The sequence below is a fragment of the Chrysochloris asiatica genome, unplaced genomic scaffold (assembly GCF_000296735.1).
Source record: "Chrysochloris asiatica unplaced genomic scaffold, ChrAsi1.0 scaffold00303, whole genome shotgun sequence".
Taxonomy (NCBI): Eukaryota; Metazoa; Chordata; class Mammalia; order Afrosoricida; family Chrysochloridae; genus Chrysochloris; species Chrysochloris asiatica.
Genome location: NW_006408821.1, coordinates 160335 through 176939, shown reverse-complemented (window position 1 = coordinate 176939; position 16605 = coordinate 160335). Strand labels below are relative to the sequence as shown.

At 40.3% G+C, this 16605-nt stretch overlaps 1 protein-coding gene across 1 annotated transcript in view; it reads right to left on the bottom strand.

Moving 5' to 3' along the window:
* The window catches only part of UBA6 (ubiquitin-like modifier activating enzyme 6), a 144894-nt gene extending 129905 nt beyond the window's left edge, over nt 1-14989 (bottom strand). Inside the window, exons 1-2 of the mRNA XM_006874816.1 lie at nt 14909-14989; nt 7728-7790 (exon numbers count right to left, since the gene is read on the bottom strand). Of these exons, the coding sequence (XP_006874878.1) occupies nt 7728-7790; nt 14909-14979 (134 nt within the window). The 5' untranslated portion in view covers nt 14980-14989. The remainder of the gene's footprint in view (nt 1-7727; nt 7791-14908) is intronic.
* Between the last annotated feature and the right edge of the window lie 1616 nt (nt 14990-16605).

Here is a 16605-nt window from a genome sequence, read left to right as displayed (position 1 = left end):
AATGCTGTTGAATTAAGTTCCAATCAAATTCTGGTTTACTGAAAAAATAACACAAATCTACTTATACAGTGAATAACCTTAGCTGAGAGTGTAAACTGGTTATATTGAATCTTATTTCCCTTCGGCAATCTTCCTTTCTCTAAAGCATTTAGTCTGTATTGTAAACCTTTATCTATTTACTCTTGGATCGTGTGAGCGAGACTAATATCCCTAGACAGTTGATTCACATGGTGGGCAGGGCAAAAAAAGGTAACAATTCCTATTAGTGCAGTGATTCTTGACCTAAGAGCAAAGACACGTGGCACGTTTAAGGGCCAGGCACCGCAATGATTTGCCTAGCTTCTGAGAATGTTAACAGGCAATAAAACATACGATGGTTCATGAACGATTGCAAAGTCTGTAACATCTGTTAACTCCCCATTCCCCATGCCCAACAAGCAAAGCAGCAGAAAGTCTCTGGAGTTTAACCAGTTCTCTAAGGGTTAAACAGTTCTTAAAGTCTTCTCTGCTGTGGAAACGGCTGGCTGGCTCCTTGGTGCTCTTGCCAGAGGGGCCTCGGTGAATGCTGGTTCCCTCAGGCTCCACTATCTATCTTAAGATCAATATTATCAATGGATTTTAAGATTCAATACTATTAAAATATCAGTTCCCCAAAAGGAACTACAGATTGAACACAATCTCAATCTAAATTTCACTCGGCTTTTGCTTTTTATTTTGACAACTGATAGGCGCACTGGGCTATAGTAATATAGTAAGCACTGGGATACTAATCACTAGGCTCACAGTTCAAACGCATCAGTAGCTCTTCAGGAAAAAAAGGAGGCTGTCTGCTCCTGTAAAGTCACAGCCTTGGAAACCCTAGAGGGACGTCTACTGTGTATAGGGTTGTTAGGAATTGGGATTGACACGATAACAATGGGTTTTAAAAATAGCCAAAACAACTGTGCAAAAGATAATTAAAACTTGAAAAAGTACACCACCAGCTTTCAAGACTTACGATACTGTTAGAGGAATCAAAACAAAATGATACTGTTATAAATCAATGAAATAGAAAATTCTATAAATTAAACCACAGTTATGTGGCACTGTGGGTTAATGCCAAGGACTGCAAAGTCGGTTTGAACTGCAAGGTCAGTGGATCAAGCTTACCAACTGCCCTTCGGAAACCCTACATAGGGTCCCCAGGGGTTGGAACCGACTCAATGGCACTTAACAACAACAAATAGTCAACTGAATTTTTTCAAAGGTATCTGGGCAATTTAATACAAAACAGATAATCTTCAACAAATTGATGCCCGACTAATTGGAGAGATATTAAAAATATAATGAACTTTGACCCTTAATCACATGTAAAAATTTACTAGGAAGTGGATCAAAGACCAAAAAATATCAAAAAGATAGTATCTGAAACATCTTAGTATCTCTGAAATTTGTAAAGGTATTTCAAGTAGGACACTAGAAGAAAACACTTGCAACTATAACCAGAAAAGAGCTTAAATACAGATAAGAGCATTTACAATAACACAACCTAACAACAACAACAAAAAAAAATGGAGAGGAAGAGCAAAAGATTCATAAGGATGTTTCATCAAAGGAGATACATAAGTGGCAAAAAGGCTTATGAAAATAATTCCCACTTGACCTGGTTTCAATGGCTGCATGATCAGAGCTCAACTAGAAGAAGAGGAAAAAAAGAGTAATCTGATACAATTTGATGAACTTGACCTACACCTATGGATTCAGTAGCTCAAAAGAGGGAACAAGTCTTTACAGCGAGGATCATTCCTACCCCCTCAATACACAGAGTACATAGGGATAGGCAACTTGGACCTTGGCTACCCAAAATGGGGGGGTAGGGGGTGGTGGGAGAGCTACAAAAGCAAGAAGTGATTGGCTTACAAGCTTTGAAGAGTGAGCCTAGATCCAGAGGGCGCGGAGAAAGAAAGGTACAATCTCCACTGAGTAGTATCCACTCTGTCTGGGCGGGGCTGATGAAATGAGATGTAGATAGCACTCATGTGGTACAATGGTGAATACTTGTTATCAGGACTGACTGTGAGGCTTAGAAATATAAAGGTAGACGTTTTTGTAACAAAAGGAGGGGAGTGGTTGATTTTGTAATCCAGAAGCAGAGGACCCTGGGACCATGATGCATTTAAATTATGGTGTTGGCAAAGAATATGGTAAGTACTATGGACTGCTACAAGTGTGTATAGGAAGAAGTAAGAGCTAGAATGCCCTCAGAGGGGAGAATGGCAAGATTTAATTTCATGGACTTTGGGCATGTTATCAGGAGCTATCAAGTCCCTTGAAAAGGACATCCTGCTTGGTAAAGTAGAAGGTCATTAGAAAAGGGGGACACCCAAAAGAGACGGACTGACACAGTGGCTACAACAATGGGCTCAAACATATTAATTATGAGAATGGCACAGGACCAGACAATGTTTCATGCTGCTGTGTACAGAGTCACTATGAGTGGGAGCTCATTTAAAGACATGTAACAACATTCTTAGATTTCTAATTTATACACATTATGGTCATTAAATATTCATATAATATAAAGATAAGAGTAACTTTAAGAAAGTCAGAGAAGAGAATATTATAATAATTCAAATGAGAAACACTAATGTAGAGAATGGAATTAAGAGGTTTAGATAGAAGCTGAAAATATTCAAAGAATTAATTCATTTTGGATGATAACAATTAGGAAATCTCAGATGATACTAAGGCATCTACTGAGTAGATGTAGTATTTAACTTAGAAATGGGAGGAAGTGAAAAAGAAAAGGGATCCAATAATATACACAGGAGTCACATGAAGGTGCAAAAGGCCAATATGCTAGACCTACTACCTGAAATACTGGAAATACCACCAAGTAGGTGCCTCTCCCAATCAGATTGTAAGAGATCCTATTTGTGCCCATTCCTAATACGGGTGACCCAACAAAATGTGAAAATCAATGAACATCATCAGTAATATATGCAAGGAAAATTTTGCTAAACACAATTTAAAAATGATTGCAGCAGTACAATGACAGGGAACTGTCAGAAATTCAAGCCAAATTCAGAAGAGAACATGGAACCAGGGATATCACAGCTGACAGCAGATGGGTCTTGGCTAAAAGAATAGTAGAAAGATGTTTACTTGTGGTCTATTGACTATACAAAGGCATTCAACTGTGGATCATAACTAGGGATACTGTTGTGAAGAATAGGTATTCCTGAACACTTAACTATGCTCATGAGGAACCTGTAAATAAACCAAAAGACAGTAATCTGAATAGAACAAGGGGACACTGAATGGTTAAAATCAGGAAAGGTGTGCACTAGGGTTGTGTCCTTTCACCACTACTCAAATAATCCAAGAAACTGGATTATGTGAAGAACAATGTGGCATCATGTTTGGAGGAAGATTCATTATCAACTAGTGATAGGCAGATGATACAGCCTTTTTCATTGACGATGAACAGGATTTGAAGAACTAATGTTAGAAGATCAAAAACTACAGTCTTCATTATGGATTGCACTAAAATCTACACATAAAGAAATTAAAATCCTCACAACTAGAACAATAAATAACATCATGATACAAGGAGAAAAAAATTGAAGTTGTCAAAGATTTCATGGAAGCAGCAGTCAAGAAATCAAATGACATATTACATTAGGCAAATCTGCTCCAAAAGACCTCTTTTAAGGTGTTACAGAGCAAAGACATCATTTGAGAACTAAGGTGCACCTCACTCAAGCTATGGTACTTTCAATTGCTTCATATGCATGAGACAGTGGAAAATGAAAAGTATTGACCATTAAAAAAAAAATTTCAGTGATTATAACAAAATAATGAATATAAGTAGCCAATGACTTGCTCTCTTTTCAAGGAGATGTAATTTGTTGTATTAAAAACATGACCAAAAGAACTTTAATGATAGTTACAGATTAAGAGTTTACACTACTGATCTATTTTTTATAATCAAGTATAACAAGTTTAAGCAAGATTGTTAGTTTTCTACCTTTTTTTTATACTGTTGTTGTTAACTGCCATCGAGTCGGTTCCGACCCATAGCGACCCTGAACAGGGTTTCCGAGGCTGTTAATCTTTGCGGGAACAGAATATGTAGGATAAATCCAGATCTGGAATCCAGATACCTGAAGCTTAACATTCAGCTCTAGTTTTCCATGCTTTTTTATATATGTATGATAAATCTGGATTTGGAATTCACATACCTGATACTACATATCAGCTACTACTAAAGTACTCAAAATTTTGTGTGTATGTGGTTTATTTATCTCCCCCATCACCCAAGTTAACATGTATCAATTTGATGAACTGGACGGACCTTTACTTATAGATGCAGTTACTAAAAATTTTAACTGGAATGAGAGGATTCTTCATATTAACTAGCTTGTTTCTTCAGTACACTGGGTTGACAGGAATGGGCAATCTAGACCTAGACACTGGCTATCAAAAATGGGGAGTCATAAAGACACAAAGTGGCTGCCTTACAAGCTTGCATAAGTGTGCTTAGTTTCAGCATGAGGTGGGTAAGGTAAAATCCTCAATGAAATAGTTTTCCTCTTCTTCAGATGGATCTGGTGAAAGGTGATGGGGATGATGCTGATAAGATTTTTATGATTCGATTGTGAGCAGTTGTTAGCAGGATTAATTGTGATCGTCACAACTGTAATCGCAGAAGATGTGTACCGAACTTTTTAGAAACAGGTGATTCCAATACCATCAAGAAGGAATAGCATGAGTGGAGCATGGATCCTACATAGAAAATTGGAGACAGCAGAGATAGTAGCAAAGGCGAAGGCATGGAGAAATGGAGCAATTGCAGGTTCTAGGCCCATGGATTGAGCGGGCAGGATGCTGGCTTGCAGAATATGCTCGTAGGACATTTAAGTGAATATCTGCAGTCTTATTTCTTCTTTGCCAATCTGCTATTGTTGTTTTATTGTTAGGTGCTGCCGAATCAATTGAGATTAATAGGGAATCCATACAGGGTCTCCAAGGAGCAGCTGGTGGGTGTGAACCACTAATCTTGCGGTCAGTAGTCCAACACTTATCCTACACCAGGACTCCAACTTGAATGGCTTTTATTTCCCTATCTTGCCTTATAGTTCTAGCTAAGACATCCAGCACAACACTGAATTGTCATTAAGTGCCATCAAGTTGATTCTAACTCATAGCAACCCTGCATAGGGTTTTCAGGGAATAGTTGGTGGGTTGAGCCACTGACTTTGCGGTTAGGAGTTCAGTGCTTATCCTACAGTGACACAACTGAGTAAGAGAGGTACTAAAGCACATCCTTATCTGGTTCCTTTTTGTTTATAAAGGGGAATTCTTTCAGTCTTTCTCCATTGAGACTAATGTTGACCCTAGGTATTGTATATGAAGGGCTTCAAAATGTTTTTGAAAAATGGAATTAAAAGATAATAGAATTTTTCCATGAATTCTGTGAAGCCCCTACATATATGCCCTTTATGTTGAGGCATTTCCTTTCTATTCCTGTTCTGTTGAGCATTTCTATCAGGAATGGTTGCTGGATTTTGCCAAGTGCCTTTCCTACAGATTGATATGTCATGTGGTTTTTTTGCCTTTGTTTTATTTATGTGGTGGATTACACTGATTTTTTTTCTAATATTGACCCATCTTTTCATGTTGTTGTTGTTGTTAAGTGCCGTTGAGTCGGTTTCGACCCATAGCGACCCTGAACAGGGTTTCCGAGGCTGTAAATCTTTATGGGAGCAGATCGCCTCATCTTTCTCCCACTGAGCAGCTTGTAGTTTCGAACTGCGGACCTTGAGGTTCGCAGCCCGATTCGTAACCACTACGCTACCAGAGCTCCTTTGCATAACTGATATGAATCCCATTTGTCATGATGTTATTTTGTTTTTGGTATGTTGTTGGGGTCTAGTGGCTAAGATTTTGCTGAGAACTTTTGTGTCTATGTTCATGAAGGGCATTGGTGTGCAATTTTCTTCTTTAGTGATGTCTTTGTCTGGTTTTGGTGTCAGGATTATGCTTAATTCATAAAATGAATTCAGGAGCATTCCATCTTTTTCTATATTCTGAAATAGTATTACCAGAATTAGTGTCAGCTCTTCTCTCAATGTTTGGCAGGATTTGCCAGTGAAGCCGACTGGACTCAGACTTTGTTTTTTAATTGAGCTTTTTAATGACATGATCAATTTTTAAGTTTTCAAATTTGTTGAACAGTTGTTCATATTACTGTTATTATTCATTTTATTTCCACTGGTTCTGTTGTAAAGTCACCGATTTAATTTCTTATTTGTTTTATTTGCATCTTCTCTATTCTTATTCGTTTTATTTGCATCTTCTCTATCTTTTCTTTAGCTTTACCAGTGGTTTGTTGATTTTATTAATCCTTTAAAAAGAACTACTTTCGTCTAGCTTTGATTTTTTTAAAATAGTTTTTCTGTTGCAGTTATTTCAACTGCAATCTTTTCTTCTGTTGACTGTAGGCTTATTTAGTTTTTCTAACTGTTGGAGATGCTGTGTTAAGATGCTGATTTTGGTTCTTTGTCAGGCTGTTTTATTAGCATATAATTACATACATCAGAAGACAAATTTTAATTGTATAGCTCAAGGATATTTTTGCGGGAATAAGGAGCAAAGGTTAGGTTAGAATTAGGGCCAAGTCTAGGACTGTTGTTGTTAAGTGCCATCAAGCAGTTCCGACCCACAGCAACCCTGTATTGGGTTTGAGGAGCAGCTGGTGAGCTTGAACCGCTGATCCTGCAGTTCAAACTACTTTGCAGTCCAGCCCATTAACCCACAGCGCCACCCCAGGAGTACCACCGAATTAGTTCCCACTCAGAGTGATCCTTTGTAAAGTTTCCAAGAAGCAACTGGTAGGTTTGAACTGCCGACTTTGTGGTTTGCAGTCCAGTGCTGATTCTACAGTGCTACACCAAGAGTCCTAGGATAGTCCTAGGACTCTGGTTAGGACTAGGGTTAGTGCTGGAGTACTGTTGAGGTGCTGCAGAATAATGCCTTGGAGATTTTCTTTTGTGGTCTATCCTGTTCGGAATTCATTTTAACATCTTGAATGGATGACTTCCTGCCCGTCACGATATTAAGAAAGTTTTCTTCCAACAACTCTTGGATGATTTTCTGTTTTTTATTTTTTTTGTCTCTTTTTGTTCTGGAATTCCAATCATATGTAAGCTAATCATCATGATAGTATCCCACATAAATCTTAGGCTTTCTTTGGATATGTCTGTTCTTTTTCCTTACTGTTTCTCTTGTAGCTGTTCTTCTCATTAAATGTTGTCGAGTCAGTTCTGACTCATAGTGACCCTGTATGGGATTTGTAAGAATGAGGAGGAAGCTCATTCTGCAGAGTGGCTAAGCTACCAACCCTGTGGTCAGCAGTCCAGTGTTTATCCTATAGCACCAGCAGTGGTCCTCATTTCCTTTATACTACTGTGCTGTACAATAATGTGCTATACATAAGTGCACTTAAGTCCCAAACTAAGAGGTACGTTTTTAGTGGCTAGTAATTTTCAGCCATACCACTTAAAACGAAAGAAACTGAGAATTATAAATATTAAAGCTTCAGTTAAAAAACGTTATTAATTTTAACTTGAAAGACATTCTTAGGATATACGTAACTCAAAGGTCTAATGGTATCTTCAAATGGACTACTCCCTTACTTGTAACAATGAAAGGGTAAAATATATTTGTTTCTATGAGGCTCTTACCTGTATAATGCATCATCGATCTCCACAGATTCTGTTGTCATGATGGGCAAACTTGCATTTGTGCTGAAATCAAACAAAGAAGAGCAAATATGATTATTAAACATTAATATTATATATTCTAAGTCTGTTCTACATGGGATCAGAATCACCAGCTACTGAAGTTTTACAAAACAAACTTATTTTATTGTCTATCACTTATCTACACAACTTCAAAAGTTCCTGGAAAATTTCCATTACCTTTAATGAAACTTTTTTTAACACACACACACACACACACACACACACACATATAAAGTATATTATGGTAAACATTACATTAATAAATTTCCTATCACTATAATAATACTTAATTATGACCCAGGTACTATTCTAATCCCACGAACTTTTTGAAGGCCTCCTTGTATTTAAAAAAAAAAAAGTGTGGAAAGCACATTCATTGATTATTCTGTCTTGCAGGTATTTTAAATGACAGTTCTTATTGTTGTTAGCTGACATTGAGCCTGCCCCAACTCACAGTGACCCCATGCACAAGAAAACAAAAGATTGCCTTGTCCTGAGTCACCCCATGATTGGTTAGGGATCTAATCATTGTGAACCCTAGGGTATTCATTGGCTGGGTTTCAGACACAGACCACAGACCTTTCTTTCTAGTTCATCTGAAATCTGGAAGCTTCACGGAAATCTCTCTGGCATCATACCCACTGCTGTCAAGTTGCTTCCAACTCCTATCGCAACAGAGTAGAACTGCTCCCTAGGGTTTCCGAGACTATAAATCTTTACAAAAGTAGACTGCCTCAACTCCAGCAGAGCAACTGGTAGGTTCAAACAGGTGACCTTTCAGTTAGCAGCCCAACACTTAACCCATGGTGCCACCATAGTTCTGGATCCAGCATCATAGTATCATGCAAGCCTCCACCGCCAGGTGGTGGTTGTGTATGAGGCATGTTGACCAGGAACTGAATGAACCTGAGTTTCCACCATGAAAGGTGAGAATTTGGGTTAGTGGTTTTATTCTCATGTGTTGTTTTATCATTGCTACATATATTCTCATGGATCTATAGTTTAGCAATTTTGTGGGGTGCCTCATGAGCTATGTCTTGGGGCCCTTTCATTAGTCTCTATCCTACATGGCCTCCCTAGATATTAATTCAGCCTCATGAAATTTAATGTCATCCATATGCTGACATGGTGTGGTGATGGGAGGATCAGAACTGGACTGTGAACCACAAGTTCAGCAGTTCAAACTCACCAGCTGCCCCTCGGAAACCCTATACAGGGTCGCTATGAGACGGAACCCACTCAATAAACCTTAACAACAACATATGATGGTAACTAAACTTATTTCTCCCTATTTGATCTCACCTCTGATTTCCACATTTATGCACGTGCCAAAACAGTATCTGTATTTTGATTTCTAATTGTTATCACTAGGACAGTTGTCAGCCAATAATTTGATTCCAATTTGTATCAACTCTATAGGTCAGAGTAGAACTGCCTCATAGTTTCCTAGACTGAAACCTGTATGATGGGTTCTAAAAACTGATTGACATTTTGGTTAAGAATTGAGTGCTGAAACACTGTACTAACAGGGCTCACTACCACAAACAAAAAACTAAAATAGAACCCAAATTCCCTCTGCTTAACCTATTCCTCCCCCGTCTTTCCCAACTGAGTTTCCTATTCCACCATATGCTTAGTTACTAAGACCAAATATCTAGGTATCTTCTTGCTGACCTCCGTCCTTCGCTTTCTCAATCTGTGAGTTCTATTGGCTCTACCTCCAAAAGAGAGCTCAATACATCACAAATCTGATCACTACTTCTCACTACTTAAACTCCCACAATCTTAGGCCAATCCATCAAATTTCATTCCAGCTACTTCAAAATCCCAGCTGGAGTCCTAGTATCGTGCTGTGGTTAATGTGCTGAACAGTAAGGTCAGTTTGAACTCCAAGGTTGGTGTTTCAAGCTCACAAGCCACTCCTCAGAAACCGGGTCAGTATGAGTCGGAACTGTCTCAATGGTACTTAACAACTCAAGATCCCACAAAAAAGATGAGACTTGTTACTCCTGTGAAGATTTCAAGTCTTGGAAACCCTATACAAGGTGCCTATGAGTCAGAACTTAAACAACAACTTCAATAGCCTATTTCTACAACTGCTGTCCACTTTTAAGTTTATTCTCCATATTACAATAGCCCGAATCTTTTACAATGCTTTTTATAAGTGTAGTCACTCCCCTCCTTAGAACTCTTCAGTGGATTTTAATCTTAAGAGTAAAATTCAAACACCTGACCATCCTTAAAAGGGCTACAAGTTATATTTCGTAACTTTTCTCTCCAACAGCATCTCCTACCACTCTCTCCCCTTGCTCACTACTCTTCAACCACACTAATCCACCTGCTGTTCTTCAGAAAGCCAAGCTTGCTCTCACTTCAGGTTTTGTACTTGTCATTACCTCTGCCTACAATGTTCTTCCTTCACACTGATGCATGGCTGATGCCTTATCATTCAAGCCTCTATTAAAATTACTGCTTTTTTAAAGAGAATGCAAAAAATATGGCACCAACAATCTAGGCCTCTACTGGGTTAGATAACTCATTGCAATGGTCACACAGAACTCAAGACACCACACTAAGTCATGGCATTTATTAGGGTAACAGGTTACAATTCAAGGCCAGAAATGTTCAGGGCACAGCTCTTGCAGGACACCCTTCTCCTCAGCCACACCCTCAAAAAGGCCTCTCTCTGTCCTGGCAGTGTTACAAACTCTTTCAGGGCTGTTGATAAATGCTCACAGAACACACTTCAGCCTAAAAGCACTCAGCTCTAGCTGTGGGTCAGATAACCTAGCTCCCCCAATTGAGTGATAGTAATGATATTGTCCTAGGATTTCTACATTCCAATGGGTTACCTCTCTTTGGAATGGGCACAAATAGGAATCTCTCCCAATCAATTGGTCAGGTAGCACAATGTTAGCTATTATTATTAAAAGTCAATTATTGTTTTAGGAATGGTCTCTCTCACGTAGTGAATTATTTAATGTGTCTCTTTTAAAGCCTTAGTGTTGGTAGCTTTTATCAAACCACTCTTTTCCTGATGGGTCTGGTGAAAGGTGGGAGAAGATAGTGATAGGATGACATGATTCAGCATGTTGTTATTTATTAGTTTAGAGGTAAAGATTTTTGTATTCTTTACATTGAGGCACAGCCCTACCAAAGGCTGTGTTCTTTGGTCTTCATCAGTAAGTATTTTGAGTTCTCTTTCAGCAAGCAAGATTGTATCATCTGCATCTCTCAGGTTGTAAATGAGCCTTTCTCCAGTTCTGATACCATGTGGTTCTTCATATGGTTCAGCTACTCAGAGTATTTACTTAGCATAATAAGTATGTTGAAAAAGAGTACAACCCTGACACACACCTTTCCTAATTTTAAACCATCAATGTTCCCTTGTTCTGTTTGAACAACTGCCTCTTGGTCTATGTACAGGTGCATAGGCAATAAAGCACAGGTAAACATCCATCTTTACCTTTTCGCTGGAGGACATTATGCTTGGTAAAGTACAGGGTCGGAGAAAAAGAGGAAGACCCCCAATGAGATAAATTGGCATGATGGCAGCAGCAATGGGGTCAAGTGTTGCAACAATTGTGAAGTTGGCACAGGATCAGGCAGTGTTTCATTCTGTTATCCGTGGGATCACTGTGAGTCTGTACCCACTCAATGAAATCTAACAATAGCAACAACAGACATTTTACTGTTTTTTCCTGCTTTCAGCCGAGATCCATTTTATGTCAGCAGTGATATCTCTCGTTCTACCTCCTAGTCTGACCTAGCTTGAGACTCTGGCGTTTCCCTGTTTTTATATACTGTTGCAGTAATTTTTAAATTATCTTGAGAAAAATTTTACTTGGAAGTGTAAATAACAACATGATAAATGGAGAAAAGGTTAAAGTTGTCAAAAACATCATTTTGCTTGTATCTACCATCAACACTCATGGGAGCATGAGTCAAGAGTTCAAATGATGTACTGGCATCAGGTGCACAAGACCTTTTTAAAGTGTTGAAGAGCAAATATCTCAGCTACAGGGCTAAAGTAAACTTGACACAAGCCATGATATTTTCAATAGCTCATCTGCATATGAAAGTTGGACAATGAATAAAGAAGACTGTAGAAGAGTTAATATATTTGAGTTATGATACTGGAGAAGAATATTAAAGGTACTATGGACTACTCCTTGGAAACCCTATACAAAACTGCAATGGTTTGGAATCAACTTGATGGCCCTAAACAACAACAATGGACTGCCAGAAGGCTAACTAGATTGCTCCTCAGAAGCCAAGATGGACGTACTTCATCTCTCAGACTTCAAACATGTATTTAGAGGGACCCATCTCTGGAGAAGGACATCATGCTTGGTAAAGTGGAGGAACAGCAAAAAAGAGGGAGATCCCCAACATGATGGATTGGCACAGTGGCAGCAGCAGTGGGCCCAGTAGCTGCAATTGTGAGGATGGCGCAGGAGTGAGTGGTGTTTTGTTCTGCTGTATACAGGGTTGCTATGAATTGGAAAACTGACTCAAAGGCACGTAACAACAACAAACAAAAACATTGTATAACAAATAGTATTTTAGATTTACTCAGTTAAATCTCAAAAAAAAACAAAAAAACCCTAATGGGACAGATACCATTATTATCTCCACCGAACAGAAGGAAATAAACTGAGGCTGAGAGTCTAACTTTAATAACTTATCAAGGGTCACAGAGCAGGAGCCAACTCTTGACTACCAAGTACTGCCTACTGCCTTTCATAGTAGGCATAAAGGAAACACTAAAGAACTATACAATAACCGGATTTTAGAAGTGGGAGAGGAGCATCAGTCTGGACCACAGATCCAAGGTTGAAACTCAACAGCAGCACCTTAGAAACCCTATATATGAGTCAGAAGGACTCTATGGCACTTAACAGCAACAAAAACAATGTGAATTCACACAATTCAGTTTTAGAATCCAGTTTCCTGAAAATTAGCATACACAAATAAGCAAAACCATTTGTAAATAAATGAGATTAAAATCAACATTAAAATGACATGTTTACAAATGTATTGTATCAAACATTAGTTATCATCAAATTATATCAGCTACTAAATAAGGAGCTCTAGTAGTGTAACGGTTACAAACCAGGCTGCTAACCCCAAGTCGGCAGTTCGATACTACCAGCTGCTCCGAAACTACCAGCTGCTCCGTGGGAGAAAGATGAGGCTTTCTACTCCCGTAAAGATTTGCAGCCTCTGAAACCTTGTGCAGGGTCACTATGAGTTGGAACCGAATCCATGGTCATAACTATTACAAAGCTCCTGATTGTTATTATAAAGATGAACTAGATTGTAAATACTAACATAGATTAAATTATGCCCCACCCCCTGCCCCAAATATGTGTTAACTTGCCTAGGCCACAATGCCCAGTATTATGTAGTTAGTTGTCTTCCATATTGTAATCCGATGGCATGCATGTTTGATGTGCTGTCCCAATAAGATCTGTTGTTGCTAAGTGCCATCGAGTGTTTGAGTCTCACAGTGCCCCTGTATAAGGTTTCCAAGGAATGGCTGCTGGGTTTGAACTTCCAACTTAGCAGTTCAAACAGACCTTGGGGTCCACACCAGGACTCCCAAAAAGCAAAAAGCAAAAATCATGCTTCATCTAATAAAAAGGAATGCTGTTTATATTACATAATGACCCCTAAGGAAATTTCAGAGTTGGCAAAAGCAGGAAATACTATGGTACTAAAAACATCCCTTTTAGTGTGGGGCACTGTAGGATAAGCAGTGAACTGCAAGGTGGGCAGCTCAAACTCACTAGGAAACCCAATACATGAGTTGAAACAGGCTTGATGGCTCTTAACAACAAAAGCATTTCAGGTCCTTGGAGTGGCTTGCCCTTGGCTACTAAACTAATCTAAAGGTTATCCTGGTGTGGCGCTGAGAGTTAATGCACTGAACTTCACGGTCAGCAGTTCAAACTCACCAGCCGCTCCTAGGAAGTCCTATACAGGGTGGCTATGGGTTGGAACCAACTCTACGACAGACAGCACTTAACAACAATCTTAGAAAAAAGGTCTGTGGATCTGCTTCCCTAGACATTACAGCCAAGAAAACCCTATGAAGTTCAGTTTTACTCTAACACAAGGGGTTGGTATGAGTTCGAACTCACTCCACTGGCAACACGTTTGGTTTTGTTTTTTGGCAAAGCATCCTTTCACTCTGAAGTAGGTGAAAAGTTCCAGGCTTATGGATATTCTCATTCTTGTTGTTTTTCAGTGCCGTTGAGTCTGTCTGACTAATAGCGACCCTGTATAGGGTTTCTGAGCTGCTGGTTGTTGACCCCGTGATGCAAACCGACCTTGCAGTCCAGCGCGTTAACCCGCAGCAGGACTCCAGTCTCATTCTAGAGGACAATAATATATATATCCATTATTTCTACCCTTGCTATATTATTTTTTGGTAGTGGACGGGATATAATTAACTGCTTTATTAATTTTCAGTCTACTGAAAATAAAGTTTGCCCTGTGTACAACTACGAAGATATTAGTAAGGTCCTAGCACTAACAAGTTTCCTGGCCCACAACCCTCATTTATGTAGGTAGAGAAGAGAAGTAGAACCTCAGGGACAGGGAAAGGAGAATGGGTTAAGTAATATATTTTTTTCTCTAAAGACAACAGAGGCCTCAGAATGCCACAGATTATTACCAGATTCCCTCTGGTTACAGATTCCAAAGGAGGGTTTCAGAGGAGGAAGTCTCAAAGTGGAGCTTTCATTTTACCGAGAAAAGATGAAAAGGTGCTCGGCATTCGGGGTGGGAAGCTTACACCCAGCGACCAGAGCAGAACTCTGGAAGCCCCTCACGTCCCGTGACCGCGAAAAAGGTGTCACACAAGCAACCGGAACTGAGAAAGTGCGGAAAACGGCGGGAAGTGGACTTTCTACCGACAAAAATCAGGAGTTGCCAGGGGCCCGAGCCCACGCCGCCACACCCACCCCGCGCTTTCCCCTCGCCTCCCGGGGCCACTCTGCTTAGCTCCGAGGCCTCTGGCGCCTTCCGGGTCCGCCCGAGGGGCAGACGCAGAAACTCGAGCCCCGGTCCTTCCGGCAACCACTCGCTTCGTCGGCCCAGATCTGTTCTCTCACCTGCCGGCCCCCCAGGACGAGCAGGACGCCGCTGCCCCTTCAAGCGCGGCCAACGGCTCAGATTCTTCCATTGCTAGCTTAGACTCCAGCCACAACAATCGCCACCGCTGGCTACTGGGAAGGCAGAGAAAGGGGAGGGATTGTAGGGAGGGTCAAAGGGCAGACAGTGACGTCATTTGAAGGGGCGGTTCCGGGGGGGCGCCGAAGCTGGCCACGCTTTCCCTTCAATCCCAGAGTCATCCTCGTTTCCGGTTTGGGTGTGGCCGCAGGGCGGGTTTCGCAGCAGGTGACTTTAGAAAGCTATCCTATGGTGTTTTGGAACCTGCAGACGTAAATGGAGGGGAAAACACTGACGTTCCATGTCACATACGGTTCTATGGCCAACCTCGCAGGGTAATAGTGACCAGAGAAAAGATACGATTGCGTAGCAAAATTCGTGAAGAGTTTAATAGCAATATATACAAGTCCATTTTCATTTTGTGAAAAAACCCGGAAGATTAGTAATAGAAATTTCTAGATTTCTAGTTCAGGATTATATTTTTTAAAAAGTTTTCCACGTAACAAATAATTTGGAGGCATCTACAAGTCAGGCGTCCTGGTGTGGTGCTGAAGATAATCACTAGATTGCTAACCACATGGTTGGCGGTTCAAACCCACACAAGCTGCACTTTGGAAACTTTATATAAGGTCTCAGTGAGTTGGAGTGGACTCAACAGCAATAACATACCAGGTACTGTGCTCAATACCAAGTACTATTTGGTGACTGGTGTTACGGGTTCAAGTCCCAAAGAAGGATGATGACTACTACAATGTCCAGTTTAGAGAATTTTAGTGGCACATCACACAGCTATAGCCAGACGGCAGGGAGACAATAGCTTCTCCTAAATCAGCCTTGTCGCAGGGAGATGACTGCTAGTTTATATATACTAAATTCCTGCCTCAGGATCTATGGGCTTATCTAAAGGAATTTGCTGAAGCAGGGAGTATAGAAGCAAAAGTAGCAAGTTAGTTTGCTAATAGGGAGACTTATTGTTGTTGTTGTCAGGTGCCATCGAGGCGGAACCGACTCATAGCGACCCCATGCACAGCAGAACGAAACAATGTCCGATCCCGGGCCAAACTCGCTACCGCTGCCACACTTGATACCATCAATGATGCCACCTGGCTGATCCATCTCGTTGGGGGTCTTCCTCTTTTTCTCTGACCCTCCACCTTACCCAACATGGGAGACTAGACAACAGTTAACAAGATCAGGGCAACAATGCTACAAATCAGTTTACATAGGTGGAATAACAAAAATATCAATTTACATAGGCCGACTAACAAGGCTGCAAATCAGTCACATTGGTGCCAGGGTCTTTGAGGTATATAGTTAACTACTTTAAGAAATGCCTATGGGTTCATAATCACACAATAAACACCATCTGTGAGGCTTGTGTCTGTTTTATCTCCCCTGAGGGGGGGGGGGGGGGAGCTGTGTCTGTGAGGCTTGTTTCTACCCTATCTGCCTTAAGGCCAGGGGAACTGTGCTGGATTTAGAAATTCTGAGTTTTCATGGAGCTCTATTGTTTCACTGGTAATAGATTTCACCCTTAACCTCAAAACCAAATCAAGCCCACTGCAGCTGAGTGATTGATTCCAACTCATAGTGGACCCTGTAGGATAGAGTAGAATTTCCCCATAGGGTTTCCAAGGCT